General features: G+C 36.8%; 1 protein-coding gene across 2 annotated transcripts in view; it reads left to right on the forward strand.

Annotated features, from left to right (window-relative positions):
* The first annotated feature begins 6,200 nt into the window (after positions 1 to 6,200).
* The window catches only part of rxrab (retinoid x receptor, alpha b), an 80,098-nt gene continuing 58,321 nt past the window's right edge, over positions 6,201 to 27,977 (forward strand). The window contains exons 1-2 of one of the 2 annotated variants that reach the window (XM_081365305.1): positions 6,201 to 6,425; positions 27,602 to 27,721. In XM_081365305.1, the coding sequence (XP_081221431.1) occupies positions 6,398 to 6,425; positions 27,602 to 27,721 (148 nt within the window). In that variant the 5' untranslated portion in view covers positions 6,201 to 6,397. Of the gene's footprint in view, positions 6,426 to 26,320; positions 26,524 to 27,601; positions 27,722 to 27,977 lie in introns of those variants that run through there. The other variant, XM_081365304.1, reaches the window with a different exon arrangement.

Genomic DNA, 27,977 nt, shown 5'->3' on the forward strand with positions numbered 1-27,977 from the left:
GCACATACATTTCACTTTAATATAAAATATCAAAATTGTTTTTGCAATTATAATTTAAACCAACTGGTCCCATGTTTTTTAGTGGAATCAAAGTTGTCCTCAAGTTCACACAGGTGTTCATCACATTATGAACATGATCTACTAATGTTTGACAATTATTCACAATACATTTTATCTTATTTTTGAACATAAAATCGATTGTTTCATCCTTTTAAACCTAACCAGCTAATATTTTGTTTTATAATACTATATAGAAATTCATGCATTTTTAAAATACTTTTTAGAGCCCACTGTTTGCCCGCTTGTGTTTGTCACTTTTTTATGTTTATCATTTTTGTAGGCTCTTTACATTTAGTTAAGAGAGTTTAAGGTAAATTCCGCCCACTGGTCGCATCTGAACTTTAAGTATTTAAGGGCAGGTCATTCACGTTACAGACTTGGCACTCATATCATAGAACCAGGTGGTTTTCTAAGCACCCTCTCCATATGGTGCCCTTTTGTTTGCCTCTCTCCCTCTGTCTCTCTCCCTCCGACTGGCTGTCTCTGCCTTTTACGTCTTGAGAAAGTCCTAACTGTTGACAGCTCTTTGAGCAACAGCAGTCTGTTGTTGTGAATGTATATAGAGCGAGCGAGTGAGCGAGACACAGAGAGGTAGCGTGTGTGTGCTGGATGCTAATGAAAAGCAGATGTTGGGTCAGTGTCAGAGCCTGCGGTTGTGCGTGTGTGTGTGTGTGTGTGTGTGTGTGTGTGTGTGTGTGTGTGTGTTCACGTGTTTACATGTTTGCCCCCCTACTGTCTCCTAACCGCTGAGTGCTCTTGGTGTTCCAGCACCTGATAGGACGGCAGTTATTGATAAATAATATGCAGGCTGCATGGTGCAACTAGCCCAGGGAGTTCATAGTGAGTTGACCATCTGGATACACTGGTGGAGATGCAAACAGGGAGAGAGTGTGCCAAGTATCTAGGGCGAAGGAGAAGTTATCCACACTTCACTTACTAATTATTCACAGCAGTAAATCCTTCGACTCATACTGAAGCTCATACAGCGGAACTGGGCCTCTCTGCTTTGAACAATGTATTTCAGTACTATATGTATTTTCATTTCATTTTGTGTTGTGCTCTGCTGGCAAATACTCACCGCTTGTAAATTTTGAATGTGCATTTTGCATAAAACATGAATCTTATAACATTGCACGAAGAAAGAAAAAAAGACCTGATAATAATCTGATGGAGAGATGGTTAAGGAATACTTCCACCAAAAATGTTAAATTACATTTAAAATGTTATACATAATGTAATTATAATATTACATTTTATATATTTACCGTTCAAAAGTTGGGGTTGTGATTAAAAAAAAAAGAAATTAGTAGTTTTATTCAGCAAGGATGCATGAAATTGATCAAATATGACAGTGAAGACATTTATAATGTTACGAATGCTGTTCTTTTGAACGTTCAGTTGTATTAGAATCCTGAAATCACTTTTTTCCACAAAAATAGTTGTTTTATTTATTTGTTCATTTATTTACATGACTGGAGTAAAATTCAGCTTTGCCAGCAAAGGAATAAATCACATTTTAATATACATAGTTATTTTACACTTATTTTAAATTGCAATAATATTTTGCAATAATACTTTTTAAACATAAAAAAAAAGATCCTTTGTGTGTGTTTTACATATGTTATGTATATTTGCATTCCATGGAAAAACTAACAGCGTATGGGTTTAAAACCACATGAAAGTAAATACATGATTACAGAATGTTCCATTTTCCATAAGCAGGCGTGTCTATAATTCTTCCATACATTCACCAGTCCAAACATTTTTACATTTAGTTCATGACACTTTTTTTCCAGAACTCTCATGATGGATGCATTTAACAGACTTGAAATGACTGATTACTTGATGCTATGTTGGACTGTGTGTGTGTGTGTGTGTGTGTGTGTGTGTCTGGGGGCAAACAGGTTTAATGGGCTGTGTATGAGGGGGTTGGGGGGTATTTCTCTTGAACTGGTGATGGTGGGAGGAAGTGTAGAGATTTATGACGAGGCTGATTGCCCCTCTCTTTCCTCCACAGTGGCTGACCAGCAGAGAGAGTGAGACGCACTAAATCACTCCTGCCACTGAGCCCCTGCACTTGGCGTTGATCCTTAAGGGATCAGTCAGTGAGACACATCTCAATTTGTCTCCCTGAGAAAGTCACACTGCACAAGGATTCTGGTTCCCTATCACTAACCCCTGGTAATACCACAGTTTGATGGAGTTGCTCCTGTTCTGAGGGTTGTGGTGTTCTCATTTCAGTTGTGCACCATCACTGTTAGTAAATCTCTATAGGAAAACAGTTCCTGAGAGTATAGACGGTAGTAATTACAAAACCTGTAACAGCCAAGTGACGAAGAGGCTAGGTTACTATTTTATTGATATATATTGGTATGGCTGTATATAAATAAATTTCATAATAACAGTTCCTAATTAGGATATATACTGGAGTTCAAAATTTTGGGATCGGTAAGACTTTCAATGTTTTTAGAATAAGTCTCTTCTGCTCACCAAGGCTGCATTTATGTGAAATATTATTACATTTTAAAATAACTGTTTTCTGTTTGAATATATTTTAAAGTGTAATGTTATTCCTGATCAAAGCTGAATTTTCAGCAAAATCAGAAAATTCATGATCCTTCAGAAATCATTCTAATATGCTGATTTGCGGTTCAAGAAACATTCATTATTATTATTATCTATGTTGAAAACAGTTGTGTACAATTTTTTTCAGGATTCTTTGACGAATAGAAAGTTCAAAAGAACAGCATTTATCTGAAATAGAAAGCTTTTGTAACATTATACACTACCGTTGAAAGACATTAAAGGGGGGGGGGGGTGAAATGCTCATTTTCACTCAATCTCCTGTCAATCTTGAGTACCTATAGAGTAATATTGCATCCTTCATATCTCCAAAAAGTCTTTTGTTTTATTATATTTTTAATTGAAATATAGGCTGTACCGAGTCTTTCCGGAATAAAAACGAGCGGCTGGGGGCGGGCCGTGTGGGCGGTGTGCTATAGCTGTGCTAACCGAGCTAACAACAACACAGAGAGACATTTGAAGTAGTTTACTCACCGCATGCGACCGCGAACCTTTATCATTGTGACTGCTCGATCCTTAAGCATTAGACGATCTGCAAATCCGTCGATCTGGGCTTTAAAACAATCATCGTCGAAATGCAGGGAACAACAGTCTTACACAACTCCGTTTATGCTCAGGAAAACAAACTCCATCCACGGGTTCCTTAACGCTGGGTTCTTTGGGAATCTGTGCAGGGTTGTCTTGCCCTGGCAACCAAAAACACACTTCTTTGGTGACATTGACTTCCCAAAAGCAGGGCAGGGCGCTTTGATGGCAAACTGCTTTCACTCTCTTGCTCTGTTTTACGAGTGCGCGCGCGCCCGCGATCTTACCGGAGAAGTGCCCTTAGGACCCATATAAGGAAATTCCGTTACATCTGACGTCACACATACCCATACTCGAAAAAAACTTTCCGAAACTTGTGACAAACCGGAAGGACAATTTTTGGCACAGAAATACTCCTTCAAACGTACAATTTAATTTTTGAAACTTTGTCCATGTTTAGCATGGGAATCCAACTCTTTAACAGTGTAAAAAACTCAGTATGCATGAAATAGCATTTCACCCCCCCTTTAATGAAATTAATACTTTTAGTCAGCAACGATGCATTGATCATAAAATTGATGTGTAATTTTGAATTGTATTGTAAATTGATCAAAAGTGACAGTGAAGACATTTATAATGTTATTAAAGATTATATTTCAAATAAATGCCATTCTTTTGAGCTTTCTATTCATCAAAGAATCCTGAAAAAATAAAAAAATGATACAACTGTTTTCAACATTGATTATAATCAGAAATGTTTCTTGAGCAGCAAATCAGCATATTAGAATGATTTCTGAAGGATCATGTGACACTGAAGATGGGAGTAATGATGCTGAAAATTCAGGATTACATAAAACATATCCAAATTAAAAAACAGTTATTTCAAATTGTGATAATATTTCACAATGTTATTATTTGTTTAGTATTTTTAATCAAATAAATGCAGCCTTGGTAAGCAGAAGAGACTTAAAAACGTTGAAAAGATAACTTACAGATCCCAAACTTTTGAATGACAGTGTATATATCACCTTTCTTTTTTCCTGCACGATGTTGAAGTTTACAGGACAGTCCTCAGAGTTTTGTTCTTGAGCGATAGTGAGGAATGTGAACCTAAGACCTCCACTGTCTGTCATCCACACAAGAATAAGAAAACACTGTGCTTTCATCCTGACTCAGGTTGACATTTCCTATCAATGTTTAAAGCATAACAATATATGGCATAAAGTAACATTTAAAATTCTTGCAGTAAAATAATGTTTACTTTAGGTGTAAAACTTTAGGTGTAAAAGAGCGGATTACAATTGTTAAAGTCAATTATTTAAATACGTATTCAATCTAAATTTGTCTGGACTGCATTCTAAAACTGAACTGATCCTTATATGTTTACTTTATAGGTGAAATAGATATCAGTGAAAAAGGTATACATCATATCTGAAATTAATCACATTTGGATGACTGGCTGATACATTCTCTCTATAGAACTAAGGAATAATTGCAATCCTTCTTGGAAAGCCTTTGGTCTCCTCAGAGAATGGTACTATTTGAAAAGTGAGTATGCTCTCCCAATCTCACCAGCTGTTATTGTAACCTATGACTCTCTCCTCATCCGTTTTCACAGCTATGAGTTGCAGTATAGAACTCATATGTTGAACTGTGCCATTTGCTTTGAAAGGCTATTTGACCTCTAAACTTACCATTTAATTAGATCTGAGGCAGCATTTTCTTTGCTCAGACAAGCATTATTGGAGAGGTGTCAAGTTTGCACTGAATTAGTACAGTATAATGCAGACCAATAGGACAGAAAATTCAAGGCTGTAAATAGCCATTTAAACAAACATCTAATCAGATGACAGCTAATAACATACGAACCCCAAACTAACAAAACCCGCATGATGTGTAATATTTTGTTCCCTGCGTTAAGACTTGTGTGAAAGCTCACTTACATCTTCTCCACAAAGGAAAGCTCATGACATTGACCTGCTTGAAGAGATTAAGATCCCAGTTACTCTGTTAAAAATGCACTTACTGTTGAAGTGAAAAGGCCCAGTTTCACAGACAGGGCTTAGATTAAGCCAGGATTAGGTCTTAGTTCAATTAGGGCATTTAAATAGCGTCAATTAACATGCATTAGAAAAAAAATCATTACTGGTGTGCATCTTGAGACAAAACAATGGCACTGACATATTTAAGATATGTCAGTGCAAGTTACATTTGGTTAAAACAGCTCAAACATGCATTATAATCTAGATCTTAAGACTTGTCTGTGAAACCAGGGGAAAGAGTTTAACAAAGATAATAAAATTACGTGGTTGCACATAGAGAGTCGTTTATACATGTGGATGCATTTCGTTTTTATTGCAGAACTTGCTGTGATAAAATACTGTCTCTATACTGCAATAGGATCTGTCTCTCATTTTGCAACCATTATTTATACTTTATTTCTCTTTATAGGCTTTTTATGTCAGGTTTTACCATGCCATGATATTTATATTAAAATGATAAAACTATTAGAATATATCTCCACCTCACATAATTAATTCCCTTTGGCATTGAGTAAAGCCATATTCATTTAAATACTCGTTTCATAATGCTGATGATGGTTTTGATCTTTAATGTGCCATGTACAATAATTAATGATGAATTCCCTGGAGGACACAACACCAGTGTGATGACACACACAGTAACACATTTAGTTGTTCTATAGATAGACAACCCTGAGGTTGAAAGAGAGAAAAAAAAGGGGGGGGGGGGGCATGATTGTTTTAATAGCTCTTCAATGATAATCCAATTAAATTTTTGTTTGTTTTTTCGTTTACATAACACAAACAATTGTCATACACGTATATTGCCAAATACACATATGTATTGTTTTATTGCCATTTATTTTATAGTTCGAAGGGGGTTTTGGCATTGGCAACAGTACCACATCGTAAAAAGTAGAAGTGGCTTGTCGCTGCAAAAGTGAAGCTGATCAGAGTCCCCCTTGGTAGGGTCCCTATAGTGAGGCAGTGCTTGAACGCTGAAGGAATACTGGGAGTGAGTGAGCGAGCGCTCTCGCGGAGTTACAAACTGGATGGAGCGATTGAAGTAGATACTTTAGTTATATTAAGTGGATTTTGACAGCGGATCTCTGGCTTTGGTCTGACGGCGTTTCCTACGGGATCTTATAGCTTGCCCACTGGGGAAAATAAATCACTATCTACAAGAAAGAAAGCTGGCATGCGCTAATATGGAAACCAAACCATTCTTGTCTCTAGGTGAGTTTGACTCCAGGGAAATATGGTTTCTATTATCTTAACGCTAATGTCATGCAGAGGTACAGACATCTACCAGGTTCTGCACTGAAGTGCTGAACAAAACGAAACTATGCTGCATGTTTATGTTCATATGTCCATGAGTGACTTAAACCCGATTTTCTTAAAATAATAGCATTTCTTCATTTTTCGCGGGCAGGTAATGGGAACGAAATGGAATGAGCAAGCAAGCTACTAGAGTTCATATAATGATGATGATGAGCAAGATTGTCATCATTTATTATTAGTTTATATCTCTTATGTTATCATCTTAATAAAATAATCAGTGTTAGAGCAATTAAGGTGTGTGATTTATAATTCATGAAGTGCAGACGCGATCACTCCAGTCAAACAGTGAATGTGAATAGTTTATTAAAGCGCGCTAGTCTTCAGTTGTGCGCTGTCACATTATTACAAATGCTCATGGCAAGCCGTTTAAACAAAGATTTCTTGTGAACTAATATATTTAGTAGTCTATCTATTTTATGTCTCTAGTACGTTTCTTATGCGTTTAATAATTTATTTGATTGTAGTTACTGGTCAGAACTTCAGATGCAAAAGCCTCTAAGTGCCATCTGAAATTTTCTTCTAGAATGATAATTTTTATCAAGCTTGTATGTTTATGTTCAGTTATTTCACTTTAATGGCAATGAAAATGACCTATTAATTGTCATTAAAGTGAAAGGACTGAACCTAAATATAAGAGTATTTTTATTGATAAACAAAATTTCAGATGGCACTTAGAGGCTTTTGCATCTGAAGTCTTCATATATATATATATATATATATATATATATATATATATATATATATATTTATTTATTTATTTATTTATTACCATATTTCCATGATTTGTAATCACAACATTTTTTTCTTTTGTCAAATCAACTCAGATAATTTATGTGGTTCAGATAACATAATATTTTGAGTTTCTGGTAATTAAACAAATCTCCTTCATTGTATTAACTCAATTTTTCAATTTCAATAAACTTAAAAATTTTAAGGCAATCAGGTTATTTAATTTTTTAAGTTAAACCAACAATATGTTTTACAGTGTACTAGCTATTATTCCAGTTTTACTAGTAATTGATCAGGCTACTATTCAAATAGTCTAATTGTAATCATTTCCAATTTTCTTTCTAATTTGATAGACACTGCTATCTATTTATTAACTGTAGTTTGTATTCCTGTTGTATATTTCAGTCTCAATATAAACCCCCTCGACTATAAAGTAGCAATTCTGACTAGTCGTCAAATAGCTTAACAAGTAAAAAAGCAACCAGTGAGATAACAAAATGTTAATGTAGCAAATGGTATATAAATCCCATTAGGTCTCATGAATATGTTATATTATCTAATAAAGAAGTACTAAAGTTCTGTAAATACATGGGACTACAAGTCAGAAGTGAATAGTTAATATCTGAACCACAGATCCCATTACAATTAATTGGCAAAATGACAATAGAATTGTTACTTGGCTCTATTGGAGTGGTGACTAGTAGCAAAGGAAGAAGTATCACTGGGTAACACTTTATTTTACAGTGTTACACATGTAGTTACTATAGTATTAACAGTAAATTAGGCATAATTACAAGCAGCTAACCCTAAAACAACTCCTAACCCTAATTTTATACTAAGTACATGTTGTTAATTAATATTACTCAGTACTTATTTGTGTAATTGCACTTTGACAAGGGCACCTTAAGATAAAGAGTAACCTACTATTGGATATAGCACTATTTGATTAATGACTGTAATTACAAAAGAAGTATTAGTAATATAAAAGCCTATTTAAATGAATGAATGTTAAAACGGCCTGCCATAAAAGCTTAACAAATCGATGTCAGCACACTTCATTCGTTATCTCAACCACTTCAAAGGGCGGTACACCGAGCTCTGAGGCTGCTGAGATTCGAAGACTTTATTAGATCTGTCGGAATTATCAAGATCTTTATTTTTTCTTTGGTTCGCTTGGTAATTATGTGCTGCGATCATTGCGAATGATAGAGTGTAAGAGTAGTCTGTACCTGATCTTCTCTTAAACCACATCAGCCTCTGCTTGTCTCTCAAATGAGAAAATGTGTGCTTGGTTGGTTAATCATAGTTTGGCAGTAGTCATTGAGATTTAGAATGTAATCACTCATGACACATGTGATGGTACAGAGCTTGTTGTGTAAACTTGCACTGAAACAGTCTTGCAACAATATTCATTTTCCAAGCCACCTATTTATACATTATTCCTGCATGTTGGAATTCCAGTGTAAACAGCAAGTTGTGTGGCTTAATGTGCCCAACTTTATTGGCATTTTTAGAGTTTGCTCTATATAGGTCTCTGGGGGCCACAACCTTTCCCTGGAGCGTCCCAAGTCCATGAGCGTTAATAAGAAATAGAGGGTCCCATTGTAAGAAGGCCCGTCTGTGGTAGTGAGGGGGGTGTATACGGGATGCCGGACCACCCCAATAAAAGACAACCAGTTTGGTTTACGGCAGTGCAGTTTTGTGTTTCTGAAGAGGTGATTGGTCCTTTGTGAATGTCTGCAGCTGTCAGTTTTATAAGAGCGGCTTTAAAGGGAAAGTTAATTGCTTAAAGTCACAGCGTCTCTCAGACACCCTCCAGCCACTGTCTGTCTCCAAATCAAAAGCAACTCGGGCTGTTTCCAGACAGGACTACACAGAGGGCCAAACTGCACTTGAGAAAGTTTGTCTGAAGTGTCAGGTGATACACACAGATCGGTGGGGGAGTGTGTGTTTAGATCTCTTGTTTCACTGTTGTACAAACTGTTGCAATTTAAGCATCTGCTCTTCAGCTTTGAAAGTGATGAGTGATGTCAAAGGGGGTATATTTGATCGGCTCAAAAAGCTGCCCTGTTAATCATTTGCTCTATGCAGTGTATGCATGACTCCTTGATAAAGGCAACTCTGCACCTTGTACTGTGGTCCTTGTTTGGTTGCATACATTTAGAGGAAGCTTTAGCATACACATGTCTGAAGGAAACGTTATGAAGTTGAATGAATATTAATTATTTTCAATGTCTAGGTCACTAATGTAAGTGAATGTGTGATATTGAATATGTGAGATCTTTGTGTACTTCATGCAGCCTATGCAGCTGTCATTAAATCAAAAGAAAGATAAACCAAATTCTAAAACAGTCATGAATATTTTGCATTTTCACAGAATTTTATGGTTTGATTATAAAATAAAATATTGTCAGTAGTAGACTTTTGGACTCCACTGTTTGGGTTAACATGAATTCACCAAGTAGAAAATGTTCCTAGATCAACATCGTTGTTGATCCTGGAACAACATTTCAATCAACCAATCATATTTGAGGGATATATTTTATACACCTATCATTTCCCTCAGATTTTAGGGATAAATTATGGGTAGGGTTAGGTTTAGGGGTAGGGATAGGGTTAGGACTGTGTTTTTGGACAGGAATGTTGTTCCAGGATCAACAATAGATGTTGATACAGGCAGGACTATGTCTTACTTGGCAAAATCACAGCGACCACACTGTATGTGTGTGTATTTGTAAAAGGTGTATTCATGAAGGTGTTTGATGTCATCAACACCAAATTTTAGTCAAATTGAAAATAGCAGGCATTAACAACTTTAACAGAGTGTTTTAGACCCTTTTTCTCTGGTGCAGTGTTAATGGGATTACACTTGACCTTATGTATGGTAATTCAGTTTAAGTTAATGGATTTGTAAAATCTAAAGAATGAACAATACCTTTCCCATCCCCACTTTCCATCTTTATGGCAGTATAAGTACCGTGTGTGTGTGTGTGTGTGTGTGTGTGTGTGGACTCCTCTGACTTTAATGTTGCACATTGTCTAGAGAGGCAAGTCACGGCCAGTGTAATATGTTTAGTTCTGTCTATCTTTGGTTTTGCATGCTGCGACAGACAAGTTAATGAGAGGTCCAACTGTCTAATTACCAGGTGCAAACTTTTAAGGTCAACTTCTTCACTGCACATGATGGACACTGATATTTGCAAACTGACCCCTGTCTGTGGCACCAGAGTATAGTGTATGTAAGGCCTGTTTCAGGCCACACACACAAGTGTAAGTAAAGAAGCTGTGGGACTGCAAAAGCAGGCACATACCAAGCTTTCATACTGTCCCAAAATTAAATGATCTCTAGTATATTATACACTACCAATGAGAAGTTTGGTGTCAGTCTTTTTTTTTTTTTTGCCTATTAATACTTTTATTCAGCAAGGATGCATTACACTGATCAAAAGTGACATTATAAAAGATGGTAACAAAATATTTCATAAATGCTGTTCTTTTGAACATTATATTTATCAACGAATCTTGAAAAAAAAGTATCATGTTTCCACAAAAATATTAAGCTGTACCATTTTCAACTTTAGTAATAGCAAGAAATGTTTCATGTGCACAAATGGTGAGAAGTGCATTTCTATGTTTCATACATTTCCCCCCATTTTTTTTTTTTTTTTAGCTTATCTTTGTGCACATGATTCTTGAAGTCTGGAGGACAATGTGTGCTTTCATGCTTTCAAGTTTTTAATGCTTTCATATGTTTTATGTATTTTGTTCCAGACAGCACATTCTTCAAAGTGCAGGTCAGAACATATCGTAACTTAAACCTCTACTAACTGTAAATATGGTCCATAAAAGCTACCATGTCTGATTGTGGTATCCTTTCCTCCCTTTTTTCCTTTCACTGCTTTTTTCGTCTCATCATCCTGTTCACACTCTAGCTCTTTTGACGGATATGTTACAGGGTGAATGCAGAACTGTCAGTAATTTAGATAAGATCTGATTGAGATATGAATCTTGCATTTTTTCTCCCATGAGAGCAGCAAATCATACACACCAAAAAATTCCATTAAACAGTAACGGGGCCCCCAAACTACTGTTCATGTGATACTCAGACAGGTGTTATTTGCTGCACTTACACCCTACAGAACAGACGGATCCAATTTGCACCCTGGAGAAGACTGCAATTTGAAAGGAAGTTTAGTTCCTCTGAGTCACTGGCTTGTTTAAGAACAGCCCCCAGTGCAATTCTGTTTTATTTATTTTAGATATTTGATAATTAGTTGATTCAGTTGATTGCTAATCTAGTGAAGAGATGACCATCATGATAGCTTAACATATGTAAAATGCTTTAATTTAAAGGGACAGTTCACCCAAAAATGACATTTCTGTCTTGATTTACTCACCCTCATGTCATTTTAAACCTCAATGACTTTCTTTCTTCTGTGGAAAATAAATAATTATTACACGGCTCTGTGGAATACCTGATTCTGATTGGTCAATCGTGCCATCCACACACACAAAAAAGTTTTTGCACACCGATTTTGTATGTATATTTCACATGTGGAATTAAGTTAACTCTACTTAACTAAGTTAAGTAAAATTAACAAAGAAAATAAGTAACTTTAACTTGACCGGTAAAAGGTTGTTGCGTAATTTCTACTTAGTTGAAGGTTCCTTTGCAATACTTTTTACTCAAACAATATTACACTGAAATAAACCATGCTTTTAAAGTGTAAAATTTATTTAGAAACATCTAAGCAAATAATACAGTAGATATTGTGTGGACACCATATCTACATAATAGAAGTACCGCAGCACCTGAACAAATAGACCTCAATGGTACACAATGACGGTAACATTCGATGGATCGTTTTTGAGTATGAATGTGTAATTTGGAGTAGAAAATTAACTCCAAATGTCCACAAAATGGCAAGTTACTAAACCTAACAATAAAAGCAATGATACAACAGTGTAAATACAGTTGGAAAACAGCAACAAAACAAAATAAAAATCAACCTTATTAATTATTCAAGCCCCATGCAGTGCATGATGGGAACACCAGAATCAGAAAAGTTGATTAGTTTTACTTAATTTTATAATGTTGATATTTACGCTTTAATTTCTACAAGCTTGAAATGAGTACTAATATAAGATTTACTTTGTTTTTTGAATTGAACTAGATTTTTCATGTAGAATTTGTTTTCTCTGTAGTATTTACTTCACCACATAATAATTTTTATCAGTTCAGCAGTAACAATCTGACAGGTCAGTAACTGATAACAACCGGTAAAAACTGATAACACAGGCTCATCTGGGAAACTGAAGTCAGCGCTATACGCTTGAAAAAAATGTATTCGTGGAAGTTTGGTGAGCTAATAACTCAAATCAATATTTTGTGTACAATTATTTAATTATGTCATCCGGGTACTACGAACTCACTCTCTTGTTTCATACAAATGCTGCTGCTGCCATTTTTCAACGCTTGTTTTGTACACTGTAATGGATTATAAGATAGAAAACAGAAATTATTTTAAAACAGTTTCAATATCAATCAAATCAATATCTCTCATGCCCATAATTATTTATGTGGCGAAATTGCCATGTAATAAGTGGTATGACTGTACCGTATATCTTAAATATCCGTGAATTTGCCTTTGCGCTAAAAGCCCTAATAAAATATTTCAGCTCAAGTCAATATCCCCTACATATTCCGGAAAATGTTTCAATAGTTGATGACAATTGAGGACAGAATTTTTGGTTGAACTGTCCCTTTAAATTTAAGCAAAAGTGCTTAAAGACTAAAGGTATAAAGAATGAAAAGCAGATTAGTTATGGTGACTCAGGTGTCACACAGATTATCGTTCCTGCTGGGCATGTTGGGTGTATTTTTGTGCATGCGGATTGTCCATGCAAGCGTGAGTCTCTGTCCCCTTTTCATACTCCGTGCGTGAGCTCTGACACACTTGCGCTATGTGTCTTTAGCTCTATTACAGTCACAGTAATGAGCTAAATCACTTTTCCTGCCGTTAAAGAATGTTGAAGGCTGTTCAAACCACTTTGAAAGCTCAGTACCGATGCGACACATGTTGTTGAACATTTTGGTTGCCTTCCCTACGTGAACCAATACATACCAATCCCATAGACCAGGTTGGCTCTATAGCTTTCATTATAAACTTGATATATTTCATAACTCATGCAATGAATCATTTAATAACTGTCTGTTCTTATTTTTTAATTGTTGTATTGGAAATATAGTTAAAGATAATAATGTTATCAGTTTATGGAAAAATGTTAATTTTAACATTATTTACTTGCCCTCAGGTTCTTTCAAACCAGTAAACATTTTCTTCCATAGAAAACAAAAGGGAACATTTTGAATAATACGGGCCATTTTTTTTAAATTACATTAAATTAAGACCAGAGCTTTCAGGCTTAAAAAAGGACACACCATAAAAGTTGTCCATACTACTTAACTATATTTAAAGTCTTCTGAAGCTATAGCAGCGTTATTTTAGTATTTATTAATATTTATATTTTCATATTAATTTTAGTTTATATTTTATTAATATTTTTTTGGTATTTTTTGAATGCCATGTAGTGTAATCCACAAAGATGCAGACGCAGAATGAACAATAACAATTTAATATTTAATGAGCACAAAGATAGCACTACACTTGAAATAACATCACATAACATTAATGAGAGACAACGAACAGAGAAAAACTGAGGGCTTAAATACACTGATGATTGTAATCAATGGGAACAGGGAACAGATGTGTAACAATCAGAAACAACAGCAACTACTGAACAACTAGACCTGAAATGGTGACTGAAAATTTAGGGTGTTTACATGACCATATTGTACTAAAAACAGTCATTAAAAACAAAATGGCTAAAAAGGCTGTAATTTGCATGCCAGGCCAGTAGTTGGCGATGTCACTTTGCCAAGAAACACTCCAAGAACACATAATACTCATGTGGATGAGGTCACCATTTTCACAAATTCACGTTTTATTGTTGTTTACATGGAGACGGGAAAGGCATTGTTTTCAAAATCTTGCCTGAAAATATACATTTTCAGGCAACCAAAGCTACATTGTCGTGTAAATGAACAGCCAAAACACATACAAAGTTTTCAGTTTTCGGTTAAAAATGGTGTTGTGTAAACATACCCTAAAGGCCTGTTCACACCGGGACGAATTTCGCGCGCGATATTCGCCGACGTTTAACGCCTCGTGACTAAACAAAGGGTGCCAATGTGAGTGTGCACACCGACGTGAAAAACGGCATGCATAAAAGCGTCATTTTTAAAAAAACGCCTCGAGTTCGTTTTTTTGGTTTGGCGCGCCGCGTCAAAAACTATCCGACCAATGAGATTGGTGCTTTTGCTCACGTGCCTGGAGCTTCTGAAGTTACAGTAAAACACAACTTGGGGGCGCTCAAACACAAAACGGTCTTATCTTACAATACGTAACTGCGAAGAAGATATATGCCGAGTAGCGTCAAAACACTGCCGGGAAGAAATAAGACGAGGAAGATGCAAGGCAAGATGAATGTAGAGCTGCTGGTCTCGTTGGTGTCGGAACATAAAGAACTATATGACAAACGCGACAGCGACTACAAAAATCTTGATAAAAAGAACTGTTATGGAGTGGTATTAAGCGCCATCTAATGTCAGGGAATGAATTTGCATGTTCACTCGGCTTATCGGCGTGAGAAAGTCTTATAAACTACGTGAAATCCGATGAGAGCGGTCAGACTGAAATGTATATCCAGAAATGCTTTTTTAGTTTTAGTAATTTTAGTCCTTCAGCTTAAGCTTGTTTTATTCCATTTACTTGCAGAGGCAACATAAAAAAAGAATATAAAAAAGTATTTCTAATTTATTTTATATTAAGTTTATTAAGTTTAATAAAGAAAATGATTTTGAATAGTTTTAGTTTTAGTTTAATAACAACACTTAGCCTTTATGAGATGACACTGGTACAATGTAATAATACATTTAAGTAGTGAGTAATGTTAATTAACAACATGTAGCCTACTTAGTATAGGGTTAAGATTAAGGTTTGGTTCAGGGTTAGTTGCATGTCTTATGTACATGTAACACGTGTAACAAGGACACTGTAAAATAGAGCTACCAAATATTGACATCTGCTCTAGCTCTCTTTGGTATAAGAGACGTAGAGAGGTCTTATTCATGAAAGAATGGTTCTTTTCAGTTGCATTGTTTGATCCAGTCTGAATGATACATAGAGTACAGTAACTATACCGTTTTTGGACCAAAGAAAGTACTTTCTTATATTTCTTACATTTACACCGGTAGCTAAGTGCTAAGTTAAATAAATGCAATATATTTTTGATGATTATTTTCCTTCTGAAACTGAGGTGTGGATTCGCTTATAAAGGGCATATTTTTATTATAAATGCAGCATTGTGTCAGGGTTGTGTTCTGTTCAGTGTATTTTAGTTCTGTTTTTTTGTGACCTAGCCTCCCAGTCTTTTTCTGTTTCATTCTGTTCACCTGGTGTTTGTCAATTTTCTCATTAGTTCCCTTGTTTAGTCCGATATATACATTCTTTGTCCTGTCTCGTCAGCGTTTTACGTGGTTGTCGTATTCTCTTACCTGAGCTTTCCTTGCCTGTTGGATTTATTGGATTAACGACAGTTTTTGCTGATCTCCTTCGTCTTTGTGCGCTTTGTACAGCCACCAAGTAAGGGTAAGACTTTTTATCCTTTTTAACATTCCCAGATGCAACATGTTTTCATACATTTTCATTAAACTAGATACTGTCAAAGCACACTGGAGACTGAGTCATTACAACAACCCTGAACTTGTGTCAGCTGTACTATTTCTAGCCATGTTTGTGCTGCACAAGTAATTGCACCAAATGTTGACTGTGTAAATTTGCCAGCTCCATTTTGTACCTAATAACTTAATTGAGTCATGACTCATGTGACTAGATTTTTCCAATAGCTTTTGCATAACCACTTAAAAAGAGGAAAACAATGTGTTTTTCCTCCATATGAGCACATTAAAAAATGCTGGATCTTCTTAAATCTGGTGTATTTTTTTTTAATTAGCAAGACAGTTTTAAGAAAAACACTTCCACTGTACTGTATACAATGGCTGCTGTAGCTGTCACTTCCCTTTAAAATTATGTGTGGCTTTGACATATGACACCTTGTCATGTACGTGTAATGAATGTGTACGTGTTCATTTGTATGTACTATGTGTTCTCCCTAAGGCTGACACTCTTTCACTGGAAGAGAACTGGATGTAGATAACTGACCGGGGGCCAGTTGCATTAACATTGTCTTTAATATGTTACAGTTTTTTTCAATTGTTTACACGCAATTTTGAAAACCGGGTTCTTTTTTTCAAAACAGAATCACAATTATCCAAACACCACACTCAATTTGCATAATTCCTAGATTGTTTGCAAAATGACACACTTCAGTCAAAACATACACACTTCAGTCAAAACATATACACATATTTGTGAAAATGCTATTAGTTTTCATTTAACCAACACAGTCCTCAATGATCAGACACTATTGCAGCCAGTTACACACAGCTGTGATAAATATAAAACACATTTGTAAAAAAACTAATTTTAGGAAATAGCATGTGCTAGATTTTTGGCCAGACATTGTTATGTAAGGGATAATTTAGATGACAAAAAAAAAAAAAAAAATAGTGACATACCCACAACATTCTTCATGATTAGTTTGAGATATAGGGTGAATGTACACAAATAGGCTATAAACTATACAAAGCACTGCACAACACTGATGCTGCAGACTGAATATTTCAAGTATTCATTTCAATACTTACACAGTATTTCTTACCATAATCAGTTACAGTAATCAACCAACAATGAAATCAATGAAACAAATAAAATCTGTAGACAAATACAAATTACTGCATGAAGTACATAGACTTTGACTCTGAAGAAAAACTACTGTAAAAGCAACAAGAATACTGTAACTATTCATCATCTCCCCATCTGGCTGGATCAGGCCATAAGATTTCATCCACATCACAGGCTATGACTTCAATGGCATAAGTCCTTCCCTACCTCTTCCTCTACCTAGGCCTCTTCCTCTACCTCCTTCTCCTCTTCCTCTACCTAGGCCTCTTCATCTATCTCCTTCTTCTCCTCCTCTTCCTCTATCTCCTTCTTCTCCTCTTCCTCTACCTAGGCCTCTTCCTCTACCTCCTTCTCCTCTTCCTCTACCTAGGCCTCTTCCTCTATATCCTTCTTCTCCTCTTCCTCTATCTCCTTCTTCTCCTCTTCCTCTACCTCCTTCTCCTCTTCCTCTACCTCATTCATCTCCTCTTTGAGCTCCCCCTCTCATTCTCACTCTTCTTCTTTTTCTTCTAGCTCCTTCCATTTTTGTTGAAGACAGGTGAACTCACCTGCTGCCTTTTATAGCACACCTGAGTGCTGCGTTTTCAAATTAGCACATGTGTGCTTCCACACCTGGTGGTTGTGTTTATCCAATTCGTTCATTAGTGTGGTCATTGGCAATCCAGGGCTTTGTAATGACAAGGAAGTAACCTCACAATCCTTAACTGTGTCTAAGGTGTGAAAATGTGTGTAGAGTTTTACAAATCACTGTGTGTAATGTTTTGCAAAAAGGGTGAAGCAGACATTGTGTGTAATGTTGTGCAAATCTGTGAAGGTGTTTTGCTCCTTGGAGTAGAATTTTGCAAATTGTGTGGAAATTTTTATTTTAGTGTGTAAACAATCGTAAAAAACTGTAAGACTGTGTCTTAAGAACAAGTCAGATCAAAAACTAGTTTCTGGTTTGCCTAATTAATTAGCCAGCCCAAGTAAACTCATTAAAACAGATCCTGAAGGGCACTGCGATCTGTCCATCTTTTCTCCAGTTGGTCGTTAAAGACATGTTTACATTATGCATTCAGTACAATCTGTTTTTAGGACAAGTGTGATTAGGACATGTGATTCCCAACATGGTTGTCCCTACAGTATTGTGTCTTTCAATTGAAATCATGTCATTTTTTTATAAAGCATGAGAGATGCTTTGTCCTCCTTGTCCTTGCCCTTAAATGACAGCTTATATCTGGTTGGAATTTATTTTGTGTATGACTTCATTGTAGATTGCATATAGGTTTTTCTTTTTCCTTGGGCGTGAAAGATAAGACTGAATTGTGCTATACATTTTGTTCAGGTCCTTTATGTGCGTATGTTTCCTTCCAGACTGATTTAGATGTCTCTGGGGTGAAGTTGCACTAGAGTTGCACTTTAAAGAATTTTTAGGAATGAATGAACCTTTCACCCATTGCCCTCATCCAGTCAGATGATTTTGCAAGCCATCAGACACGTCTTATTGAATTGTTTTGTAACATGATACAGTATCATGACATAATTTTGATGGAATGGTATGATATTCCATTGTTCTTGTTAACGCTTTCCGAGTGATGTAACTACAGGACAGGACATGAAGTGTTTACTGTTGTACACTTTTTTTTTTCCATTCGCCATTATTTTCTCTGAGGGTTGTTTACATTGGTGAGTGTGTGATTTGGTACAGCAGGAAGTCATCAGAGAACAATGAGGAGACGAGGAACAGGATGCCAGAGCGATGTGTGTGTGTGTGTGTGTGTGTGTGTGTGTGTGTGTGTGTGTGTGTGTGTGTGTGTGTGTGTGTGTGTGTGTGTGGAAGGGGGGCTTTTTACCTGCTGGAGACACTGTTTGAAGGACTGAAGGACTGTTTTACAGGAGATGAGAGGTAATTGTGACTGGGACAAAATTGAAACCTCCATTCATGTATGCACATGCCCATCCAGTCTTTAGTTAATGTTAAACAAACTTGGCTTGCTTTCCTCGAAGGAGGCTTAAACCCGAGGCTCGAGCTCCAAGCTCAACTCCCCCATTACCGTTCTACATAGAGGAAGAATGAGAGAAATAGAGGAGGAGATAGGGAGGTGGAGGAATGCTGGAAGAATAGACAGCTGCTTATATACGCTCATAATGTTGATTGACCGGACTGAATGATTAGGCTCCTCCCGAGCCTATGTTTGAAACTTCATTTAATGTCGACATGAAAAGGAAGTTGTGACTTACATCCGAGTTCAATGAAATATCGGGAAAAAAAATTTGTTCTATACAGTACATTGGTTGTTGATTGAATTTTGAAATGTGGTCATTGCACTCAAAAATTTATGCTAGCTTGTGGACAATTGTGAAGGGGTGGGTTTAAGTGGAATACATGATTGGACAAGGCTTTTCAAATTAATCATTGACATTATATTACATTTACATTACCATGCCTACTTTAAAGTCTCCTGAGCTTTGAAAGAGCATTCTCTGAGAAATTAAATTTGATATGATTGAACGGGCAGAGTTGAATATCTTCAAGTCAAGTCAAGTCACTTTTATTTATATTGCGCTTTTTACAATATTGTTTCAAATCAGCTTTACAGTGATAACAGGAATATAATGCAACAAAGTTTGTTTCGGCTGTACAGGATATCTAGAAGAAAATAGCGCCATAGTCCAGCTTAAGTACGTTCAGTGATGGTTCACTTTCCTTTAGTCTCCCAGTCAGATCTGCTCTGATGATCTATATGAAAATACACCTATTTCTTATAAATAATTTTAACATCTTCTAAGGAACTCAACCGATAATTTCCAAACGCTTCTCCCTTTCAGTCCTGTGGATGCTTCCAGTATTCCAAATTGCCTTAAATAATTCTTCCCCACTACATAATTAATATTATGATTGCAAGTGAGCCAAATATTTTCTACAATTTATTCCTGGTATAGCCAACATTCTTTCCAGATGAACTCAACGTGTAGGCCCTCGTGTGTCATACACCAGGGATATATGGACCTCATATTTTACATATCACTATGAAGCAGACATACTGAAAAAAACAAGAGGATGGCACATCCTGTAGCCAGCCCATCACATATCGAAAAGAAAAACAGTAAATTTAGCATTAATGTGTGTGTGTTTACGCATGTCCATGCTTGTTATTGCAGGGCGGTCAGATGTTCAAATGTAAGGGACTGAATGTTTTGTTCTGTGTTGATGACGACATGACGTCAATCTTTAAAAGCCTCTCCATAGTATTTTTCCACATACTTTCATTGAACCACTGTTGTTGAGAGGCAGATTGGTGTATCTACAGAGAGATTAATGGACAGGACACTCCAACAGCCATAAACACATGCTGTTCCTTCCATAGGAAATAGAAGGAAAAAAATGGGCTGATGAAATATTGAAGTAGATTTCAAAAAGCTAGATGTTTTTGCCATTGCTCTGAATGTTCTTCTCTGATTAACCTTCGTATACTTTTTCTCCTTTCTTTTCCAGTTCCTCGCTGATAATTGTATTTGAGTGATCGAGTTTTTAGGGAATTTCTCATGACCAATAAATTGGAAAGGTTACTTACTACAAAACTTAATTAATAAATGCTATATTAATAATATCAAAGAATTATCTAATGAGATTTTTTGTTGAAAATTTCTCAAAGTAAATTAGTGCAAGAGTATACTGTTGATCTATAAAAATTAATGTCGATAGTATGGTCTTGAAATAATTTGATGAGAAATGACAAAGTCTCTGACTTTTTGATTGTAGACTTGATATCAAATGCAATTCTGCACTGTACAAAATGTTATGTGCTATCTACTTTTTTTATATATAAATATGGTAATAATATTACACACAATATTTTTTAGTAGTTTTTAAGGCTTGCTTTGTTTATTGTCATCTGAATAAATCATGTAAAATCTCCCAAATTATTTAGTCTATGACGCAATGATTTTTGTTTTTGGTGAAATATGTTTAATTAGTTGACTCAAATGTGTGTGATTTTGAGTAATCGGAAATGACCTGTTTGTATTTGACTTTGAGTCATGTTGTACAATTAAACACAGCACAGCAAAAGTAGAAACAAACTTGTTACTGTACTGGCATTAGTAAAGCTATTGCTCAATAAACTAGTCAACATGCTTTTTAGTATTAATACATGCAGTTATCCACAACCTAACCATAAGCTCTACTCTTCTTCACAATGGTAACGATCAAAACTTCAAAAATACAGAAAGTCTTTCAAATGTCAAACATAACTGATCATTAAACATTAACAGATATTTTCCCTTCATTCAAAAACACATAAAATAACATTTAATTTCAATATTTACTCTCCATTTCTAGTCATATGTACCATATTTCATTGCTGTCAAGGAGAAACAACTAATATATTAATGATCTTATTTGCATTTTGGATCAACATACATTAAAAATGCAATTCCAACATACAATGACTTGAATACACCTCTTCTGTAAAAAAACGAAAAAAAAACAACAACATACAATCCCGTAACAGAAAATGATATCATAGAGAAGAACACTGCAGACATATATATATATAATCAGGGCTTGACGAACTTTTTGCTCACCAGCCACTGTGGCTAGTGGTTTTCCAAAGTTACTAGCCACTCAGCATTTTTACTGGCCACAATTTTGAAATGGATACACGGGGAAAAACTGCCATATAGATATTTGTAATATCATCTCATAATTTTACATATTAGGTTCCTGTCACTTTAAGACCTGACTTACAGATCCATTATACTGTTATACACCACAACATAACTGACTGTATACGTGAATTCTTGCCAAGACCAGCATGTTGTCAATATTTTTTGCATGTTTGACTGTTTAAGCTCAATACACAGCGACAAAAACTCAATTTAGTACGAAGCGGCTTATGTGCGTCTATATACGTCTGTCTGCGGGACTGAGTAAAATTATGTGCAATACGCGCAATCCCACGGCGAAATTCAAGCCCTGTAACACCAACAATATTCATCCAGAGAAAATGAAACCAGTGGATGAGGGGAGGTGGAATTATGTGTCAACTCGCTGTCAAAGAGATGAGAGAGTGAGAAAGTGCAGCTGGTATTGTGTATCTATTCTGTGGAAAATGAGTATACTGAAATAAGTGATATTTGAGTATCAACATGTATTGAAACATCTATATTTTTGACAACACTAAATTGCACTTAGTTTATTATTTCAGACGCCCTTTTAAAAGACTACAATTGAAAAATGTATATCCTATATTATGTATAAAATTCAACCCGCTGAAGTGGCTAGCAGGAGTGACTGTTACACGCCACTGCTGAAATCCGCCATTGGGTTGGCGGGTGTTAATGTCAAGCCCTGTGTATAATGATTAAAATATGTACAGTCAAAATCTGTATGGAAAGTATGCTATTAGGTTTTACCTGGTTGGCACATGTGTTTCGTGGACACCATTATGTGTCATTGATCCATTATCTTGGGTCTGCTTTTCCTGACTGTCTCGTAAAGATTGCGTCTATGTTTATGTGTGCAGCTATAAGGAGAAAGGCTGGAATTTGGCAGCTATTTTAAAAGCCTTTCTTAGTTTAGACTGCTTCTCTCTCTCTCTCCATCCATCCTAACATCTACATGTCTCTTCCTGGCAGCGTCTCATGGAAGGTTATGGATCAGACCTTTTGTTCCTGCATACTATCTTGACTATTTCAACTGCATTGCCAAAGCAGTTATTCTTGTTCCCATTTACTAACAGGAAATGACACAGCAAACCTACTGTAAAAACAGGCTCAGGCAGTCATTACTACATCTTGTCCTGGTGTTAGTCTAAATTTTTGGTTGTCTCAATGTGAATAACAGTATAAGTGGCAGATCTTCATTATCCTGACTGTCAAATCCATTGATCTTTAGCATGTCTTCTTAGTATCCAGAACACATTGTAAAGGCTGTCACATCAAATCACACACTCTAATCAATCACAAAGAGGATAAAGAGGTATTAAACTGAAACCCCTCAATATCTATACATCACTAATGCAACTTTCAAGGCTACTAAAAAAGGACTTGAAGGATCTCTAATGTTTGCATGGTCAAGGCAACAACTTCTGCCTGTACTGTGGTCCATCCTTCAAGCCCCTTTCTAAAGAGCTAATCAAGAACCCTTGAAAGAGAGATTTTTATGACATTCATGATGAATTGAATTGCAGGTTTGATCTTTGACCTCGAGCTTGATTGTCTTAGAGATGAGATGGAAACCTTGAAGAAAGGAATCTGCTCTGCGTGGCACGGCCTCTCATCAAGGTCTCGTAAATGAGGGCTTTGAAAGGGGCAAATATCCCGGGTCTCATAAAGTGAGCCTGCAAATTTTGCCTTTAGTCTGTGTTTGTGTGTGTGTGACTAGGTGTCCTTTGTTGCTCAAGGTCATAGGGAGTCAGAATATTGGGTGGTCTGAAAGTTCATATTCAGAGACAGATGAAAATGAGGCACTTGCAATTTTACTAGCGAACAAATAAAACATCTGGAGGTCAAGTTATTTCCATATCAATCAGAGATATGTTGCATGGGCCACACACATTCAGTCACAAACACTCTCACATGGGTCTTTCTCATAAAAATGACTTCCGGTTTTACATGCTACACAACTGACACTACACAAATGTTGAAACGTAGAAATGTTTGTAACGTAGAAAAGGACACTCATTAATTACAGATGTTTCAATTAAGTATGTACAAGAACGGAAGCCCATTTTATGCCTTTAAGGGATAGTTCACCCAAAAATGAACACACTTTTATCATGTGTGCATTTTTTATCACATCTATCTCATGTTGTGAGTTGTTACAAACCCATTCAACATATTTTGAAATACAAATGAAGATATTTTTGAAAATATGAGAGATTTCTGTGCCACCCATCGAAAGTCCATTTAACCATAACTTTGACACTTCAAAAAGTTAATAAAAAGTTAAAGTAATTCATATAAATCATTAAGCATGTTTCCAACACGCTTACTTGATGCACGAGACAACCCTTACTAGTTCTCGAGAGTCAAGCAAGCATGTTTTAGCTTGTGTTTAACATATTTGATTAGCTCTATGTATGTGCATTGATCAATGTTTAAATGTGAATAAAAGCCTAAATTAGATATGTTAATCGTAAATTTAATTTGATTAATATGGATTACTTATATGTCTTCTTGAGCATTTTTAAGCATCAAAGTTTTGGTGGAAAGGACCTAAAATGGAGGGAGAGTAATCTTTAAGTTTTCATTAAAAATATTAAGTTGTGTTTCAAAAATGAACGAAAGTCTTAAAGATTTGTAACGGCATGAGGGACAAGAGTATAAGTATGATTTGAGTGAACTATCACTTTAAAGTAAAATAAAGTAATTGTGAGATAAAGTTTAAAATAAGAAATAAAACTACAATAAGGAGACAAATTTTGACAAATTAGACCAATTATGAAAAATGATGTAAATTTCTTTATATTTCTTTTTTTCTCTGAGGTGCAAATAAACTTCTATACAAACACCCCTTTCCAAAGAAAATTCACATATGATCCCTTTAACAGTGGTTCTCAACTCCAGTCCTCGGGACCCGTTGCTCTGCACATTTTGTATGTCTCTCTTAACTGACACACTCAGTTCAGTTCATGGAGTCTCTCCTAATGAGCTGATGATCTGGTTCAGGTGTGTTAAATAAGGGAGACAAACAAAATGTGCAGAGCAGCGGGTCCCGAGGACTGGAGTTGAGAACCACTGCCTTTAATATGCAAATTTTCTCCTTAAAAACAACAACAACAACAAGATTAAATGGAGAGCAAATGGAAATCAAACTTTCCCTAATTACCTGAAACGGTTATGCACTGTTATGTCCTGTTTTAGTTTTGTTTTCACTCTGTTTTCGTTTTCCTTAGTTCCCTAGTTAGTTTCCCTGGCTGTTCATTAGTTTTCACTCACCTGTTTCTGTTCTTCTCATAATCTAAAATTATGTTTTATATGCCCTTAGTTTCCTCAGTTTCTTTGTCCAGGATTGTTTATATCAACGTCAATGTTAATGTGTTTACGTTATTCTCCTGTGTAATGTTTTAGGTCTAAATAAGATGATCAAGATGCAAAAAGGCAATGTAACAGTGTGTAACATACAACAATACCAGACAACAAACTGAAGGAAATAAGGATCTTAAATACACAATGATGATTACCTCAAAGACTAACAGGTGTGATACTTAAATGAGTGTCCATGGCAACCAATGACTGGTGGGAACAAAGGAACACAGGAAACAGGTAACTGAAAGTCCAATATGAAAACAAAATCAAAACAAAGGCAAAACGTGACAGAACTCCCCCTTCTGGAAGGTGACTCCTGGTGCTGTAAATGATAAATGTTCCAATAGAGTTCAGGAGAGTGGAAGAACAGAAAACTTCCATGGTGGAGTAGAAGACCCAAAAATACAAAGAAGGTGTACATATTTCATGCACAGTTTTGACCTTTAGGTCTTCATCTGGCACATGAGCAGAAGACCACCACAGCAGGACTGACAAACCCCCATGGAGGAGCAGAAGACCACCAAAGTAGAACAGACAAGACTGAAGATCCCCATGGCAGAACCAACGGTGGGATGAGTCAAGGTGGAGTTAGCGGTCCGACAGCCAACGGTGGAGCCCAGAGAACTGGAGACCCAGGCGCAGCTGAGGAGATGGGAAGACCAGACAACCATGGAGTTTCAGGAGGCCAGGACGGAACCGCGGTGACGAGCAGCCGATGTGGAGGCTGGGTGCTGGTGGACTGAGGTGGAGCCGATGCAAACAAGCACCAAGGCAGAGCAAGAGGGAAGGAAGAGCCCGACGGAACCGAAGGGGTGGAGGGATAAAGCGCAGCTGGTGTCCCGGAAGTCTGTGGCGCAGGCAGGATGAGGTCTAAACAAAGTGGAGCCGGAGGGACAAGGGAGTCCAGTGAATCCACTTGCCAAGGCAGAGCTGGTGAGCAGAAGATTTGTGGCAGATCCAACTTGAAGGGTTGAACCACTAGAGGAGGAGACAAGAGACTGGAGGGAGCCAATGGAGGCGGACCGAAGGACTGACTGGCTTTGGCAGAGGAGGTGGGAGGGGGAGGCTGGTTGGGCGTATTATCAGCGGCGATTCAGACTTTGAACTGGATGTCAAAACAGATTTGGGGCTGCCTGGGATCAGTGGAGGCAGATTGTACTCTTCTAGCTCCACTGAAATTCCCACTTGTTCAGAAGTTCCAACCGGCTCACACACCTAGTCAGACTGGATGGCAGGCTTCCATTCCGGGATGGACAGGGCTGCAGGCTCTGGATCCGTAGTGGCAGTGGGCTTTGTGTCAACAGTGGCCATGAGCGATGGTATTAGCTGGAGATACGTGCCCTGCAGACACCTGAGGATGGCTTCTCTTCATGTTCCCAAATCAGGTAAATTAAGAGAGGGCTGTCATAGTCCACTCCAATCCAGTTGAGCGATTTCAGCATCTCGTCATCAAAGTGATAGCGTTGGGCGAGCTGGTAGAAGCAAGCAGAATAATCCAATATCGAGAGCCCTTTACAGGCTAGTGCGATGAGTTCTGCTACATAATCCATCCATCTTTCTTTGGTCTGGTGTTCTGTAACATTTTAGGTCTGACTAAGATGATCAAGATGCAAAAAGTTTCAAAAACAAAAGTATTAATTAAGTAATACAAACGTAGGTAATCCACAGGACAGAAGGCAACATAACAGTGTGTAACATACAACAATACCAGACAACGAACTGAAGGAAATTAGGAACTTAAATACACAATGATGATTAACTCAAAGACTATCAGGTGTGATTGTTAAATGGGTGTCCATGGAAATTAATGACTGGCCGGAACAAAGGAACACAGGAAACGGGAGAAAGTCCAATATGAAAATGAAACCAAAACAATGGCTAAATGTGACATTCTGCTATCTCCTGCATGTTCCCTTTTTGGATTTTTGATCAAAGACTGTTTTTGTTTCTTTACTCCTTCATGCGCCATATTACACCCACATGTGACATTATCTCACATGCTTCATAAGAGATCTCAATAATGTCACAAACTATGTTCAGATTTGCAAATAAAAATCAAGGTGAGCTCAAGCTTTCTCATCAGTTTCTTCCAAAACCAAATCAACATCCAGTGTGTACTTTATTGTGTACTTTGTAGCTGTGTACTTTTATTGAATTTCAACTATTGTTTTATTGGTTTCTAAATGTATTTCTCTTTAAAGACCTTTATAGGAGACATATTGAGACTATGACTAATGCCTACATAAACTCTCATTACATTTCCAGAGAGGAACATTTCAGCAATTATTTTCCCCTATACTGTCATATAAGCTTATATATAGTTTATTGAATACTGGGAGATCCATCCATAACATATTTGAGTAAGGTGTAATGTGTACTTTCACATATTGGTCTGAAATCCTCACCTGATTAAATAGCAAGTGAGTGACTCTCACCCACTTCTCTTGTGTCACACACACACAGGGCTCCTGAAAAACCCCTGCACAGTAGCGCGGAGCTGGTCGGGCGACGCTGGCAGTTCGCCCAATGGCTGCTCCGGCTTCACGGGGGCGTACCCACTACAACAGCGCAGGATATCCACAGGTATAAAGCACATTCACATGCACCTACACATCAGAGCACCTGTGCTTGCCACATAAACGCATCAGATCAGAATTTTTTATTCTGAAAGACATCTGGTTTGTGTTAGCACAGTTGCGTTGAACTGATCTTGCCCTACAGTGCTGGATCATCCATGCATATCGTCAGCGATTCAACGCTGTAGGGCAAAATCAGTCTTTATTCCGAGTGTAGGATGTCTTGTCCTGTCATTGCCGAGAAGAACTTAAGATACAGTTTC

Source organism: Scardinius erythrophthalmus (genome assembly GCF_964197995.2).
Source record: "Scardinius erythrophthalmus genome assembly, chromosome: 5".
NCBI classification, from domain to species: domain Eukaryota; kingdom Metazoa; phylum Chordata; class Actinopteri; order Cypriniformes; family Leuciscidae; genus Scardinius; species Scardinius erythrophthalmus.